The 17858-nt window shown below is 32.2% G+C and overlaps 1 protein-coding gene across 3 annotated transcripts in view; it reads left to right on the plus strand.

Moving 5' to 3' along the window:
* The window catches only part of LOC148234827 (uncharacterized), a 108597-nt gene that overhangs the window by 86872 nt on the left and 3867 nt on the right, over window positions 1-17858 (plus strand). Inside the window, exons 4-5 of one of the 3 annotated variants that reach the window (XM_088186222.1) lie at window positions 3214-3260; window positions 8749-9540. In XM_088186222.1, coding sequence (XP_088042348.1) covers window positions 8790-9540 — 751 coding nt within the window. In that variant the 5' untranslated portion in view covers window positions 3214-3260; window positions 8749-8789. Of the gene's footprint in view, window positions 1-3213; window positions 3261-8119; window positions 9541-17858 lie in introns of those variants that run through there. The other 2 variants (XM_088186221.1, XM_088186220.1) reach the window with 2 other exon arrangements.

Below are 17858 nucleotides of genomic sequence, written 5' to 3' on the forward strand. Positions count from 1 at the left end.
GTCTGTGTCGAACGCAGGCGCAAACCGATGAAAATTTTCATATACTTATAAAAAATAGGCGGATACGAAACGCCTTAATACGTGACTATGGATAGTACGGTGTGGCTTACCAGCAATTGACAAGTCTTGTGCAAAGCTCTCGAAAGACATAAATTTATATATATTTATTTATGTTGCGCGTATGTTTGTTATGGCCACAGAGAGCTTGATTTAGGTGGAAACCCTTCTCAGTAAAGTTTCGATAATTTCACTTGGGGTGTCGACGTAACCAAAACACGAAAAGCCATTACTCAAACCAAAGTGGGTGTGTACTGCGTCAAAGTAATTACCCTTATGAATAACGTTCCAAGTTGCGAATTCAACCCTCGTGTGTGTATACATTCAATATATTAAACCTATTTTTTTAGTTATTTTGGTTCAATGTTTAGTCATGCGAATTTTTCATTGTGCGCTCGGTGGTAATTTACGATCGTGTTTTACACGCATATAAAGAATTAAAAAAACGCAGATTAAACAAATTTGGGTTTAGAGATCAATACAATTTTATAATGGAAAGGCAAAACGATACAGTATCAAAGACCTTGTATGTATTATACGTCTGTGCCTTTCAATTGTTCTCTGACATTTAGCACATCTATAGTATTGAATAAGAAAGTCGAGACAAAGTTAAACATATTTTGTTACACAATGTCATAGACGTGTTTTTATAAGTTAACGCTTTATATTAAAATATCATATTTTATTAAGAAAAAGTATTAAAAAAAATATCTTTTAGTTTTACATGAAAAAAATTTTATATCGTGCTATTCGTGTTTCTTCTAAATAATTATTTCTCGAGAGTTTTATTATATAATCTAATATTTTATATTTAATGGTGTTTAAAAATATCAGAACAATAACCAAATTACATTAATCATGTTGTAACAACGAGGTTTGCATTTTAAAATTATTTTTATATACATTTAATTTTCCGCATTATTTATTGTTTTCACAATATACATATTATAAGATGACTTTTTCGTAAAATTCATTGTAAAATAGCTTTATGTAATATATTTTTTAAATATTTATTCATTAAGGTACATATCTTATTATATTGTATGACAATAAAATATTATATCAATGATTTAATTGAAAAAAAACACAATAATAGTAAAACACAAAAAAAATATCGATTATATAAAAAAAATTGTTCAATAGAAAAGAATAATGACTGAATTAAAATTATCACATTTTAATTATTTTGTTGTGCAAAAGTGTATTTTTTTATTTATAAGGTAAAAAAGGTTGTATAAAAACAAAATTTAAAGTAAAAATTTTAGTACTGCTTTTTATACCAATATAATTTTATTTTTACTGTAAGGGCGTAATATGATAATATAATGTAATAACGAGAATAATATAATGTAAAAAAAACGTTCAAAAACTAGGAATTATGTTAAAATTTTAAGGAAAAATTTAATTTAATAATAAGATGTTTTATAAATATTTTACAATTATAATAGTAATTTACATTGGTATGATACACTTACGTATCCTATAATTCCACAAATATTTACCTAAAAAATAGAGAAAAATGTAAAGTATATACATATAATATCAGGAAATATCAAAAAAAATGTAGTGCTTTTTAAACCAAATACAATTATATTTTAACCATAAGAACTGAATATTTTATCATAATTTAAATTTTGATTGTAAAAAATTGCACCAAATTTTTAATCAAAAAATTAAAAAATATAGTTTTAATAGTATTTTTTATACTAATGTGATATTATTTTTACTAAAAATATGTTATTTTAATTACATTTTAATTACAAGAACAATATAATTTAAAAAAAATAGAAATTGGACCGAAATATTAAAGCAACAAATAAAAAAATAACCACAACAACAAAAAATTTTAAAAATAGAGCTTTTTATAAAAATACAATTAAATTTTAACAATGAAAACGTAATATTGCATTAAAATTATTTAATTACGGAAATAATATAATGTAAAATTAAAATGTTGACAAATTATGAATTATGACGGAATTATTAAATAAGCATAGCAAGAAAATTATAAAAAAATAGTAGTGCTCTATTTATTGATACAATAAAAACGTAATATCTCAATTTTATAATCGTAATTCTTATATATAACATAAAAAAACTACTAAAATTTGTAAATCATACGTAACTAAACATATTTTCTTATATTGTAGATAAGAATAATTAATATTTTATACTTTCGACTTAATTATATTATAAGCTAAAGCCCAAAAATATTTTTAAACATAGCAAATCTATACTATGTATCAATATCTTATATAATTAAAAATAAAAAAAATATATTTTAATATTTTCTATAACAATTAATTTTGCAGAATATTTAAAAAAATCCAACTTGACTATTTGGGCAAAAAATAATAAATTTAAATAAATCATATTTGTAGCAGAATTCTTGTACATCTAAGAAAAGCTTAAGAATCTTATTTTCTCTGTCAAATGGCAAATTTCAAAATTTTCAATTTCCTTAATGAGCTTCCTCATTTTTCCGTTCGATTTCGTAAACGCCCCTGAGAGATTTTGCTGTCGGGGTTATTTCCCCTTGTTTTTTTGTCTTCTTGTATACAACCATCAGCGTTATTCGTTCATACGAGCTTTTACGGAGTACATTATCGCCGAAGTCTCCTCTCCCCGCAACGGAGACGTCACTCGAAACAAAACTGTCGTAAACAATCCTCGAGGGCCCTGGGACCTTTCCGAACAAACAGTGCATGATTTACTGTCGATTCGCCTGTCTTCCGATGCATAAACAATATCTGCCGGTTTGTTGTAGATAAGTGAGAAGACTGTAAACGTCTCGCACGAAAGACAAACGCTCGGTGTAGAATAGATGCGCCCACAAGTGAATGTTGATTTACAGGAATGCTAAATATAAACGACGGCTAAAACGACTTACCTACCGCCGCCATGTTGCAAACCGACATTTGTATTTATATGTTGGAGTCTCCGTTAAGATGCACAGTTATCTTGTGGCGAATGGTTGGGATGCAGATAGCAGAACAATCGATTAACGAATGGATCATAATCTACGAAATAGCCTTCGCTGAATAATACATTTGATATTTGCGCGGTTACGGTTATCCTCCACTACGTTCGGTACATTCAATATCACAATATCTTGGTGGGTATTAATTATTAACCCTAACTTTTGTGTCATTTCAGGCTCCCCTGCCCGTTTGCGCAGAGCACTCTGGCAAGCTTGCGTCAAGGTATGAATCAATTTCTTTATAGATCATGTTTTTTATACATCGGCGAACGCGCGAACAAAACTGTGACGTCATTGTCGACATATGTGCTAAAAAAAGTTGTTGAAAGAGCGATAAAAAGCGCAATAAATTAATTTACAACAAAAAGAAACGCTGATTGATCGTTCAATTACGTGCGAATTAACGCGGCGTTTAAAATTAATTTTATAGCTCGCATAAAACATATTTCGAGCAATAGAAACGTCGTTTAACACCTTTAACGGCGCGTTATAAAATCGGTCGTCGCGAACGCACTAAAATATATAATGACAGTAAAAATGTTAAACGGCCCAAAATTCTCTCGAATGATTTTTAATCATGTACGCAACATCATTTTTACTTCAAAAGTTTACTCGTTCACTGTGAAAAGTCTTATAGAATTCACTCTTCGTATATTTAATGAAAAATATATTTTGCGATTTTTCATAATATATTTTCGCATATATTTTCCGCGAATCGATATCGATATAAGACAGTGTCTATTGTCGTTCAACTGGCACGTGCTTCTATAGCCATCTTCCGATCGGTCTCGCTTGGATGCTGGCGGTGTTTTTCCTCGATTAGTTGTAATCCTCCGCATACATACATTACTGTCACTCGGGCGCGCCAAATTTAATAAAACGCTCACCGTTTTCGTAATCCACCTCGGGGTGGATTCGAGAGTTTATCCTGGAACACGAGTAGAAATCACGCAGCGGGGGTCCGGAACCTCCCGCCTCATCCCGGCTTTTCCGGACCCTCTTTCTAGCGATACGTACCTATACATGGATACGTACGTACGCAAGATTTATGTATACGTATAAACCCGCCGACTACCGAGTTTATACGGGACGGACTCGACGTAGATATCTACGAAGAACAGGCGCGCTTTATACCGAAAGCTCGACTTTTAACGTTAAATTATTACGGGATTTTGTTAATTGGATTGAAAAAGAGTCAACAGTGGGCGTGTTTGCGACATTGTTTTACAACAAAGGACCATTTAATAATATTTTTCGAAGGAAAATGTGATGGAAAATGCACAAAAAATATGAATTATAATTGAATTTAAATATGAAGTCATATGGAAAACGAATATTTAAAAAAAAGTTAAATTTATAATTTAAGAAATAAATATATAGATTTTTTTTTTTTCATACACAATAAGTTTTATAAATAATAAATTTAGTAACATTCTTACATCTTCATTGTGTTAAATAAAGAAATTTTAGAAATATTTCCTTTTTCAAGTATACTATGATAAAATAAATTCTATATTTATAAATTTATCTTTGATTTTTTTAATTGTTATATGTGTATGCGATAGTGAAGGAAAATTTATGTATGTTTGTACATTCAGTCGCTGGTTTATAATTTTTCAATGATTTTAGGTGAATATCGATAGAAATTATTAGCATCTTTCAATGCAGTTTTATCACTAAGATATCCAAAGTAAATATATAATATAGCCTAATAAAATTATTTATTTTTTAGTTTATAAATATTTTAAACCCTTTTAATATACATTTTTAAACGTATATTTTTTTAAAAACAACCATTTTGCAACAAGATTAATTAGAGATCTAGTCTGAATAACATTACAGTAGATTTTTCCCCCTTCTACTTATATTTTAATGTAGGATTTATATAGGATTTTTTAATAGTTATTATATATGATATAAAACATTTTTGAACGCCTAACTTTAATTCCATTTAGAGCCATTTAAAAAATAAGTCGTTGGAAACAAATCAGCAAGCTCTTTCGAGCTTTAATTTAATAAATATAGATTTGAATATATTTCAAATTTTTTCAAATTTTCACAAATAAAAATTTATTTGTTTTTTTGTTACATTTCTTCAACTCTTAGTTTTGTTAAATTTTATTCAGATATTTAAATTTAAAATACAAATTACCCTGATTCACCACTTTGTTTTAAATTGCAGCTATTTAAAAACGTATTAAATCTGTAATTAAATTAATAAATGAATGAAAAAATTATTTATGCTATACATAGATGATTTTTGCTACATATTTTAAACTACTATTCAGTTTCTTTGAGTATTATTAATCGATATATAATAAAAAACAGACAATGTTTTCTAATTTTTAGATAAAAATCGCAAATTTGAAGTGAAAATATAAGTTCACCTTTCTTTTACAATTAACAATAAATTAAATATAAATAAATTTGTAATTAAAAAATGTTTTATATAAACTAAGATTAATAAATAAATAAAGATCTACCTTTATTTTTTTAAGATTTTTTATTTATGCTTTACATATGTGATCTTTACTACATATTTAAACATACTATGCAGTTTATTTGGCTATAATTAATCAACTTAAAAAATATAATATAGAAATCAGCTACTGTTTTCTCATTTTTAGATAAAAATTGCAAATTTGCCAAAAAAAATTCAATGTATTTTTTTAAATATTACCAATAGACTAGAAAAGCATCATCAGTCTATATATAGAATACAAAAGTTTTTGCGAAATTTTAAACATTATGTAAATTTTTTTTTATTAAATTAATTAAAATTATATAAAAAAAAACACTATAGTGTCGCGACTATCAAAAAATTGCGACTATAAAAAAATCTTAACTCCATAAATATTTTTTTTAGAAAAAAGGTGAAAAGTAAAAATATTCTACAATAAATAAGTTTATATATTTATATAGAAATAAGTTTATATATTTAGTATCTGAAATTAAAAATTTAAATTTATTTTCAATTTTTTCTTGTGAATAATTAGATTCCTATTAAAATTATAAATCTCTCATACATTGAAACTTTTTTCGTCTACTATTAACAGCGAACTTCAAAACAATCATCAGTCTATATATATTTATATATATATATATATATATATATATATATATATATACATATACTATATATAATATATACAAGTTTATGTAACATTTTAATCAGATATGAGTCAAAATTGTATTAAAAATACACTGCATAAAAAGTTTATTGGCTAATATGAGCTTCTATATTGTTTCAAAATATTGGCCATAAATTAAAATCTTAACTTTGTATATTTATTTTTAGAGAAAATAGTAAAGAATTTAAAAATCTAATGTAACATACTTACTATCTAAAAAAAATATATTTGAAAACAAAAAATCTTGCGAATCATAAGATTCCTATGAAAATTGTAAATTTAACATTATCAGTGAACTTCCAAACTATCATCAGTCAAATTTCTGTGATATTTTAATCCAGGGCATTGAACTGTTATTTTTTCATTTTATTTCAGTTAAAAATAATATCAGTTTGGTTTCGGTTTTCGTTAAGTAATTAATCTTTAAAAATTTTAAATGTTTTTATTTGCGTTAAAAAAATAATAAGCATACTACATAAATTGCTACAATAATCTAATAATAATTAATAATTAAAATAATTAAAACTACATTAGAAGTATTATATATAACATACGATTGATGTTGCAATTTCGAATCGTTATTTCAAAAAATAACTATTGATGTTGCAATTTCTTCGATTTCAAAACCATCAAGAGTTTAGATTGAAGCATACTCGTTAGATCGAAAATCACCGAATTGTAAAACTATAAAAAAACGTTAGGAGCAGGGACATGATTTCTAATTTTTCCAGTAAGCAAAAGTTGGCCAGTCAGTATTCGTTTTTTAACATTTCTAATTCATTAAGATTCATGGTATTTTATTAAAAGGAGTGCATTTTTCTGCCTAAATTAAAGGGTCGGTTGTTTAGCGTTCATATTATGACTTTTTATAACATCACATATATTACGACTTTTGATAAGTGAGACTCAAATGGAGCATAACTAAACCAAATTTAGACCAATAGGAGAGCGCAAAACACAATTATCACTTCTCAGCAGTCAAAAATTCACGTCAAAAGCAGTAAAAGTATGTCGTCGTCGCCACAATCAAAACTTTTTATAACAATATTACGACTTAATTATACGTTAAAATCGAAGGAAGCATATCTAAACCAAATTTTGAGATAATGTCACTTTTGATAAGTTCAAACACGACTTATAATAAGTGAGAATCGAATTAAGCATAACTAAATCGAATTTTGACCAACAGGAGAGCGCATAAAACAATTATTTCAGCAGTTAAAAATTCACTCGTGTCGGCGCCGTCGCAGTGCACGGCGCCGCCACGACTTTATTGCTTTTGACGTAATTTTTGCACTTCTGAGAAGTGATAATTGTTTTTGCGCCCTCCTATTGCCCAAAATTTGTCTTGAATATTCTTTAACCAATACTCTTAAATCAAAAGTCGCAGTAAAATCATATTTTTAAAACAGTGCAGACAAACAATTTTATTTTATCATATAATTTTACTACCACCTGCCATATAAATTATATTTTCACTGGTAAATATGTATATCTACCGGTGAAAATGTATTCTGATATGATTTCATTGAAATGCCATATTTTAAAATACATTTTTGTGATAGATTTGAGACTGTTTTTTTTTAGATTTTCATTAAATCAGGGACTTCAATTCGATTTCGTTTAATTAAATGCCCCCACCTGATAGACAGACTAAAGGAAAGCATATATTTTTTGTTCGACTGTTATCAATAAACTCATCATCATCATATAGGATATTCACGATGTTGCAATTTGTTCGACTTCTGGGATACGATCATAATTCCGTCGAAGCACACTCATTAGATCGAGAACCGCCGAATTGCAAAAGGATAGACGATAGAGTAGAGGAAAATCGCGTCGCTTTTCCGAGTAGAGCTTGCGCCTCCCGCCGCTAGATGTCAGGCGCCGGGGGCGGGGGAGCGGGGCGGGGAGGGAGACCTCTCGCGGCGGAGGGGACGGCGAGGGGCGGGCGGCCGCTGACGTTCAGTCTGCGGGCCGCGTTCGAGGCGCGCGCCTCGACGCTCTCATTCGCTCTCCGGCGCTCGTCGGCGCAGCTCGTGTCGCGCGACATGCGATCGCTCGCTCGCGACTAACCGTCGAGGAAAACTCGCTCGAACGCGTCTCCGGTCTCCGCACAGCCGAACGAGACACGCAGCTCCGCTTTTCCTCGACCGTCCTAATACTGAACCGCGAACCGACACTGAACGAACGTAAACAAAGTCGAACCGAAAACATATGATCGACGTCGTCGAACTCCGTCCGCGCGTTCGCCTCCGCAGAGCTCGCGCACCGCTAGCGCGACCCGACACGACCAAAGACTAAATTGTGTTTTTCGTTTCGTTTTCTTTTTTACATGTGGCGTCGACATCCCGCGTACTGTCGCGCTTCCTCGTCGCCTTCCTCGTCGATCGCTCCCTCTCGCTCCCTCTTCGCTTCTCCGAAACTTTCGCGCACCTCCGGGCGAAAATCGCCCCAAAATCACCGTCATCACGATCGGCGACCCCGTGGCGTGCTCCGCCGCCGCCCCCGCGCTCTACCCTGACAATGTCGGGGGCTTGGGCGGCTCCGGTTCGCTGTGCAACATGGCCGGATCCCCAGCGACCGCATCCGGCAACTCCGCCGGGCCAGCCTGGTGGACCATGATGAACGGAGGCCTGTACGAGGAGAGCCCGCCCTCGGTCATGCCGCAATCGGGGGCGCTCAGTCCCTCGGGTGCAGGCCAGGGCGCCAACCCGGGCGCCAGTCCCGCGGCCGCGGGGCCCCCGACGGCGGCCCCCGCCTCCACGGCCTCCACGAGCCCGGCCTCCGTCGGCTCGGCGGGCGCCTCGGGGCCCCTGCACATCCCGGCCAAGCGGCTCGGTTCCTACGGGGACTGCGTCGAGCCCGGCGTCATAAGGCACGCTCACCACGGCGGCCAGCCCTGGAACTACTCCCCGGCCGAGTCCCACCACGCGGGCGCGCCCTTCGAGCCCTCCTCCCTCAACCACCACCAGTACTCCAACGCGCCCACCTACTATAACCTAGCCGGAGATCCCTCCAGAGACAGAAAGTCGTCATCTCTGTCTTTTTGGTCGCCAGCGGCGTCTGCGGGCGGAGGCTCCGGCGAATACGGCAAGTACGGCGGCGCCGCCTCGGGCGGAGGCGGAGAGGGCGGCTGTCACCAGGGCTTCGGCGCCCAGGCCTGCTGGAATTACCCCTACGGCGCCGCCAGACACGACCACCCCGGCCAGGTGCCCTATCTGGCCGGAGAGGAGCGAGGCAGAGTCGCGGGGATGGCGGCGGCCGCGATGGCCGCCGCCGAGTCCGCCGCTGCCGGCTTCGGACACGACACCTACGGCCTCAGGAACTACGCCCCGGAACCGGTCCCGGCCGCGCCGTACCCTCCTCCAGGTAACTGTATACTTTGTTTATTCGAATCTCGCGCGCTTACACTGCGCACGCGCGTCCCGACACCCGACACCGCGCGAAATCGGCTGCGCTTTTGCAACGCGACTTACGCCTTGACCTCCGTCGTTACCCGTCACTCGTCACTCGTTACTATTTTATAGACCCCGGTCGCGTGCGTTTGCCGAACCTAAGCGTTTTATGAATGAACCGAACCTGAGGTATTTTTATAGACGGCGTATTGCTTCATAACGCTCTTTCGGGACGCCCGCGCCGAGCTCTTTCGGAAAACCGTCCCTGTCCCCTGCGCCGTAAGAACCGTTTTCGCTCGAAGCCCGACACTTTTATTGCGTTCGGATTTATCGACGCTCTCTTTTCGCACTAATCATTTCACCTGCTTGATCGATATTCGGATTCACTTTTACGACGATCGACGCGCGTAATTAATTAATTACTTTAATTTCAAAAAATTGCATTTAAAAAAATACCACTGATTTCAAAAATAATTAATAATAAAAATTAATTTTAATAACATATATTTTATATATTCATACAATAATCATTTAAAAAAATGTCTTACCGGAACGAAATTGTCACCAATATCAAACAATCGATTGAACGTTTTCATATGTAAATATAAATTGCATTTTTTTTAAACATTAATTTTTCAAAAAACAGATGATTACAAAAAAAATGTCTTGCCAAAACGCAATTATGAGATAATTAATAATAAAAATCGAATTAATTGAAAACAATTGATCAAACGTTACATAGTATGTTCATATGACAAATGCATTTAAATAATAAAAATAATTTAAAAAATAGCCTTCCAGGAACGTAAAATTTACATATCAGGAATAAAATCGATTCTGACTAACAAATTATGAACAATCGATCGAACTATTTTATGTGTAAATATATATTGCATTTTTTTTTAAATATTAATTTTGTAAAAAAAACAGCAATAATTACAAAAAAAAATTATGAGATAATTATAGAAAAATCAACTTTATTTAACAAATTGAGAATAATCGATCAAACGTTCTCATATGTAGATATTGTACATACATGCGTGTATATTGCATTTTTTTAATAATAGTTTTGTAAAAAAATAGCTATAATTTCAGAAAAATGTCTTCCTGAAACGCAATTAGGAGATCTTATCTAATAATAAAAAAATTGACACATTTTTATATGTTCATATGTAGTGCATTTAAGTAATAATAATAGCAATATGAGATAAAGTTTATTTAATAATAATAAAATATCGACTGATTATTAAACTACAATCGATCGAATTATTATAGTATTTTTTTTAATTTAAAAAAAAAGTTTATTTACTCATTCAAATGCTTGAAGAAATGAGAATGTAAATTCTGGCAGAAATGGTCCGTTCCTCTCTCAAAATTCGCAGCATTTCGCGTTTTAGGCAATTATGTATATAGAGTGAAAATAAGACTATTGTAATATTATAAAAAAACTTTCAAAAAGTTCCATTCATTTTTTTAATACTTAAAATTCATAATTAAAAGAAAAACAACTAAATTCAGTCAAATGCTTTAAATTATTTTTAATACAATCTAAATACTATGCTTTAAATATTTAATAAGAAATATTGCAAAAAATGTGAAACAATTTCCTCAAAATCTATTTTGGAAACGGTTTTTGTTAAAATAATAATATTTATTGCCATCGGAACATAGAAATTAAAAAAATATTGATTTAGAAAAAGCAATACAATCCAATAAATAAAATTAAAAAATGTAAAAAAAATATATAAATATTAGTTATTGTTTGAAATAATGAATACAATGGCATGATAATAATCGATTATTAAAAACCATAAAAAAGTATGATCCAACTTACCTCTGAAAAGGTCGAAGCATTTCGCGTAACTCGCGAGCACTTACATCGGCAATAAAACCTCGGCAACTGCAGTAGGTACCGGAAAGCGACGCGGCTTCGAATTGCTCGGAAAGCGCATCAGGCAGGAAGGCGGCTTCGCCGGAGGTCTGAAATTTCAATTTATAAAATTGGTATTAAAATTTGAAATTCGCAAGAGCCGCAGTCGGTTATTCGCAAAGCTTAATGAAGGCGCTTCCGAGCTAAATTAGCATATCGCCTGTGAAAATATGCGAGTTGCGCAACCGGAGGAAAAACCAGTTTCTGTAATAGGGCCGATGTGCCCGAGTTCGACGTGGTCGTAACGACGATCGCCGCGATACCGAAAAACGCGACAAAGTCACGTGGAGGAACGAGAGTGCCGATAGATAACCGATTAGAGGGGTTAACGGTCTGTTTACGTCGTAAAAGTCGACGCGTTGCGAGAAAATTGTGCACGCGGTGTAATAGCCGGTCGTGTGACAGCGGCTTTACAATAGATACCGCAAGATGTGTTTATTGTCCGACTTGACGCGTGTTCTCGAAGCGGTTGCGACCTTGGATTATGCAATAACCATACCGGAAAACTGCTTGAAAAATAAATCAAAAATCTTTTCTGATTAAAAAAATTTCACACGGATAAAATAATAATAATTATGATGCATCTAAAAGAGCGTCTTGAAAGAATTGGACGATTTCATCTTTACTGAAAGAATGTTTGTGGATGAACTGGACTAGCTATTGCGCTATTAGTATGCCAACCCTTTAGTTGCCAAAATCTAGTATATTGGCTTTTGCTGCTTTGGCGAGAATTGTCAGATCTGACGTCTTCGTTGAAAAAATAATAATGAGGTAAAAAAAAAATTTTTATTACGTAATAAATCGAAATATAGATAAAAATCTTAAAAGGCTCTTAAACACTGCTTCCTGTAAAGTTAATAATGATAGTCAATTTACAGTAATTAACAACATGAACGCTTATTTCATAACTACTAATTTATATATAATAACAAATAGGTTTATATATATACATATAATAATTGAAGCTCTCAAAAATAAAAAAAGTTTTTACAGTACCAAAATATTTTTATCTATATATATATAATAAAATCAATACCATTATAGATAATAGAATTTTGTCGCATATAGTCACTTCGCAAAAATAATAATGTTAATAAGATTTCCATAAGTTCAATAAATAGCTACTAGTAAAAAAATATATTTTAAAAATCTCCATATATTTTTTTCTTAAAAATTTGCTCAATCCTTTAGGCGGTTTGTTCCGCCATAAATCTTAATTTAAAAAGGTAATTTTAATCTGATTTCCAAATATTTTTTTCTGAAAAATTGGCCAAGTCCAGTCTAATCCGATATATTGTTTTAACATGGCGGCTATAATAAAATATTTTCTCCGTTAAAAAAATCTTAAGAGAAATGGGAGTACAAAAATGTTGTATGTCATATTTATTAACTAAATAAGAAGCAATACAAAAAATATGTTTTCTTACGATTATTGTAAATTTTTTTTTCAAAAATTGGCTAAACTGGTTAGCCAATTTACTCTTATTGAAATCGCACATGTAAAAAATAATTAATTTTATCATATACGATTTAATGAAAAATAAATAGGTTTGCTTGATCCAATCTATTAAAAAAAATATTTATTAAATTATAATTTAATAAAAACAAACAATCAATGGGTTGATTGAACTAAGCCATATTATATATTCTATAGATATTTTTAGTTAATTAATGGTAATTTTATTAAAAATTCTATACCAGTTTTACAAAATCATCTCATCGCGTCATCCGGTTCTGCAGCGTCACTCACTGCAAAACCGCAATTCTCGCACGATTCCACCCACCGTTGCATAATACTGGCAAGACGTGTGTTGTATTATTATTGTTATGAAACAATATCCTTCCGCCATAAAATTGCGGCCAATCCACAAAACGCCAGAAGCGTGCACCATAAAAGTTTAAAACACATTTACAGCGGCTAACTCCCGCTACCACTGCCGTGGCGATGTGCGGTGATTTTTTTATGGACTGTATAATCCGTCTAGACTACAAACTACTCCTTAATTGATTACCTCATAATAAACGAATAAAACGAAAGCCAAGTGCCAATAAAAAATGGAAACGCGTTACAGTTCCGCCACCTCTGCTTAGCTCTGCTCTGGCCCTCCGAATGTGTGACGCGCCGCGACACGTCACAAGGAATCGCGTGACGTGTCACGCGTGTATGTGTGTGTCTGTTGTGCTTTTATCATTTTATTGGATTATAAAGTGCTCTCTTATGGTGGATTTATGATCATTTACAACGGCCACAATGATGTGTGCACGTCGTAAAACATACTAAATATGTTTTTATTGACAATAACCCAATTTAAAAAAAAAACGATTCGAGTCACGTGCTTGCGAGTTTTTACTACGCAAGCGTAGTAAATACTACTACTATTACTACGTTACGCACCGATGTTTGTCTTGAAGCTTTTTTATTGCACGTAGTATACTTATTTATGGCGTTTTAATATTTACGACGCTACGTAACGTTTAACGCTATTGTAAACGCAGAGAAGACGCTTTACTCGCTCGTTTTAAAGAAACATATTAATCATTTCATTAGACGATAACCCCTTCACCTTAGTACATATTCAGTGTAGCAGTGTTATTTTAATTGAATGATAACTCAGTTTGAGATAACAACAACAACAATAATATAATTACAGTTTTTAATAATTAAAATTAAAGTATTATGCCATGAAATATTTGTCTGGACTACCCCTTGGGTGTGAGACGATAATTGTCACAATGAAAACCTTTGTAAAACTAATCGTGATTATCAAAGAAGTTTTTTTTATTTTTATGGTACAAGCACAGTATATTTGAAAAGATTAGAGAGCACTTGTGCCAATACACAATAAAAATGACATTATTTTAAAAACTCCCGATTCTTAAATCATCGTCGTCAAGTAGTGGTAATTATATCTAGATATATAAAATAGACTGTTTCCGCCCTCAATCATCGCATTAGCTAGAAGATCGAGAGTATGAAAGGCGAAGAATCTCCTCTAACCCTAATAGGTATATTATATAAATGGTAACATGGCGTATACACCGTCATTTCATTAAAATAAAACAAAAAATCCGAATAAGAACATTTTTTTTAAATAAATAAAACAGCATTACTAATATAAATAAATATAATTTAAAAGCATGAAAATTATTATAAAATAATAATTTATTATGTCTGATTGACTCACCCAATTGATACAGATTTAACCCATTGTAACGCATTGGGCTTACGCCTGATAGATTACAACGGATGATTAAAAAAAAAGGCAGCTGCTTCCCACTTAGTGTCAGACCTGTTCTTCTAGCTAAAAAGTCACCGGAATCTAATAGTTCAACTAGATATTTTAGAACGCGAATAAATATTACTAATAATTGCACAGATTAAATTAATTTAAAAATAATAATTTTCCCACTTTTAAATAATTGATCAATAATAATAATCTTACAATAACGAAATGCGGTGCTTCCACAAATTCTTTGAATAATAAACCTAGACTGAATTTTTTAAATTTTTAGGAAACTATTGAATATAAAAAATAAAATAAAATATCTACCTTTATAAAATAAAACTAAAAATGCTGCTCTTTTCTCATAATTATTGATATATGTTTATTACTTTATTTTCACTGGTGAAAATTGAGAACAATCGATTAAAATCATTGCTTTGCGTTTCAAAAAATAATAAAAACGAATACTTGTCATGAACTTTATAAAAAAAAAGTGAGACTAGCTAAGCACATGCTTTCAAAAACACAGATTGTAAAATTTAGCCGAAATAGTCCGTTCCATTACCAACGTTCGCATCATTTCATGAAGACGTAAAAAATGCATTTATCGATATAATAATATAATAAAATAATATATATTATGATATAATATATATAAATATAAATATTGGCATTTCTATCCGATGGTAAAAATGCAGCTATTTAATTTATTAAAGGCAATTTGAGATAAAAGCGATACGATAGGTAAGGACGGACTTCCACAAACACTGAAATTGTAAAATTCAGGTAGAAATAGGCCGTTCCTATTTCAACGTACGCATCATTTCATCAAGACGTAAAATGGAATTTATATCGGGTAGAAATGTCGCTATTTTAATAATATTTTTTAACCGGAACGGTGTTCCATTTCAAAATCTTTTAACTGTACATCGTTTCAGAGAGTTCTAGCTTACTTTTACTCCTGCATATTATTTTTAAATCTATAGTTAAAACATAAATTATTGCCGTTAATAAATGAAAGATAAAAAAATCAAAACCCATGTAAGATGCGTGAAAAGAGTCAGTAAAAGAAAAAGGGACCCTTCGCTTAATAGTTTGACGTTCGCCGGTACGACATGCGTAAAATCTGATCACGATCCCGTATTTTTTACACCCAGTGGCAAAGTGTCAAATGTGGGCCGGACAAACACGGTTACTACGTTTAACGTTTTTTTTTACACAACCGCACTAGAGGCAATAAAAATTCACAATTTGATTTCGAGTGGCGTAGGTCAGTTTTTATTATCTCATTATGTTGAGTTTATTGGAGTGAAATTTATGTGTTGTATGTCGGTGCATAAAAATAAATGTTTTATGTTCTTTGGTTCGTGATAAATTCATACACATCGACGCGCGCCTCGCGACACCGCGTCGTTAACTTTTATGTATTATTTATTATACATTATAATATACACCGGGATTGCGTTAATATATTTTTATTTATGATCAATCATCGGTCTATTGATCATATTGTTATATATCGTGCGACTTGTGTGTTAAAAGTGGAATATGAATAGATGAAATGAGCAACAGCAGCCAAATTGATTAATGGTTCAAATTTAGCACACAGAAATTATGTGCAGTTTGTGAGAGCAATTTTCAATTTCAGGATAACACTAATATAATTCTTATGTCACATATTTGCAACGTAGCTAATTAAAATATTTATTTAATTAAGGGTACATAAGCAATAAATCGTTTTAATATATGAACATCATTTTCTTAAAAAAAATTTTAACAACGTCTGTCGATAGATGCGTTTTGATCCCTTGTTTATAAAAACTTTCAGGCTGTGATGCAAAATAATAATATGTTAGAAGCATTCTAAATAATGTTGCATTGATCAAAACAAATGATGAAGAGGATGATTGACACTTTTCATATCAATCCGTTAATGTTTTTTACCATTATTATATTGCTGAAATATCGTGTAACTATTCTTTGTTATTTTTTATTGTAATTATTGCGATAATCTAGTTGTTTATATTACTTAGATTATATATAGTATTCATTTTCATCCCCAGTTTCCATGTAATATTTCTTGTGCAGTAAAAGTGTATGTACAAACACATTCGTGCGGTACCCATCTCATGTCTCCAAACCTTTCAAATTTTTTTAATGAATCTTTGGACTCTGAACTATAAGAATGAATTGACTGTTCAATCGTTATTGATAACTTTCAAGTTGCTCCTCAACACAAAATTCTCTCGATTTTTAAGGCTTCAAAATTGGCTAAATCTTAAATAGTCTAAATTTTTTAGGAATAAAACATTTTTCTATTTAAAATTAAATTTAAAACAAGATTTATTACTAAGTCTGATTCATGATCGTATTAAAAAATGACAAATTTTATTTGAACTTTATTTAAAAAAAAATAGTTTTTAAGAAAGCTTTTAATTTAATTAACAATTATTCCATTTTCAAATCCAATTCTTAAAAATTAGTTGTGTGTGATTATTTAACCCTACAATTGCCGAACCTTTTGGAATCTCTATCTAAATAACAAATTATTTCATAATCTCAAATTTATATCATTAATATACTCTTGTACGCAGAGAGGAACTATACCCTATTTGCGTTAACACAATCAGTTCAAGAGCTATCTATATTGAGAAAGAGATGGGTTTACGCCTCTACTATTAGCTCTAAAGCACACAATGCGGATATACGCTTGATATATGTATTATTATGTATTCCTGTTTATATTTTGAACAAATTTATGGAAATTTAAATCATTACTATATTTTTCATATTTATCAATGAATCGGAGTAATGATATATCGAACTTATATCTGTATCGTGTGCTTTAGAGCTAATAGTAGAAGCCTAAACCCAAACTCAATTATGAGTAATGATAAAATAGATAGCGCTCGAACTGCTTGTGTTAACGCAAATAGAGTATGGTTATAATTAGTTAGCCTTTAAACTTTTTTATGATCATATAAAAAGAAAGACAATTTTTTTTTAAATAACTGCAAAGATTTACCTTTGATTAACAAACCCACTAATATACAAAATGCGGTTCTGTATGATTATTTAACCATTTGACTACCGAACTTTTTGGAATTACTGTCTAAATGACGAATTATTTCATTATCA

Source organism: Plectrocnemia conspersa, unplaced genomic scaffold (assembly GCF_051122295.1).
Source record: "Plectrocnemia conspersa isolate PC_06_02 unplaced genomic scaffold, ASM5112229v1 ptg000005l, whole genome shotgun sequence".
In the NCBI taxonomy this organism is placed as follows: Eukaryota; Metazoa; Arthropoda; class Insecta; order Trichoptera; family Polycentropodidae; genus Plectrocnemia; species Plectrocnemia conspersa.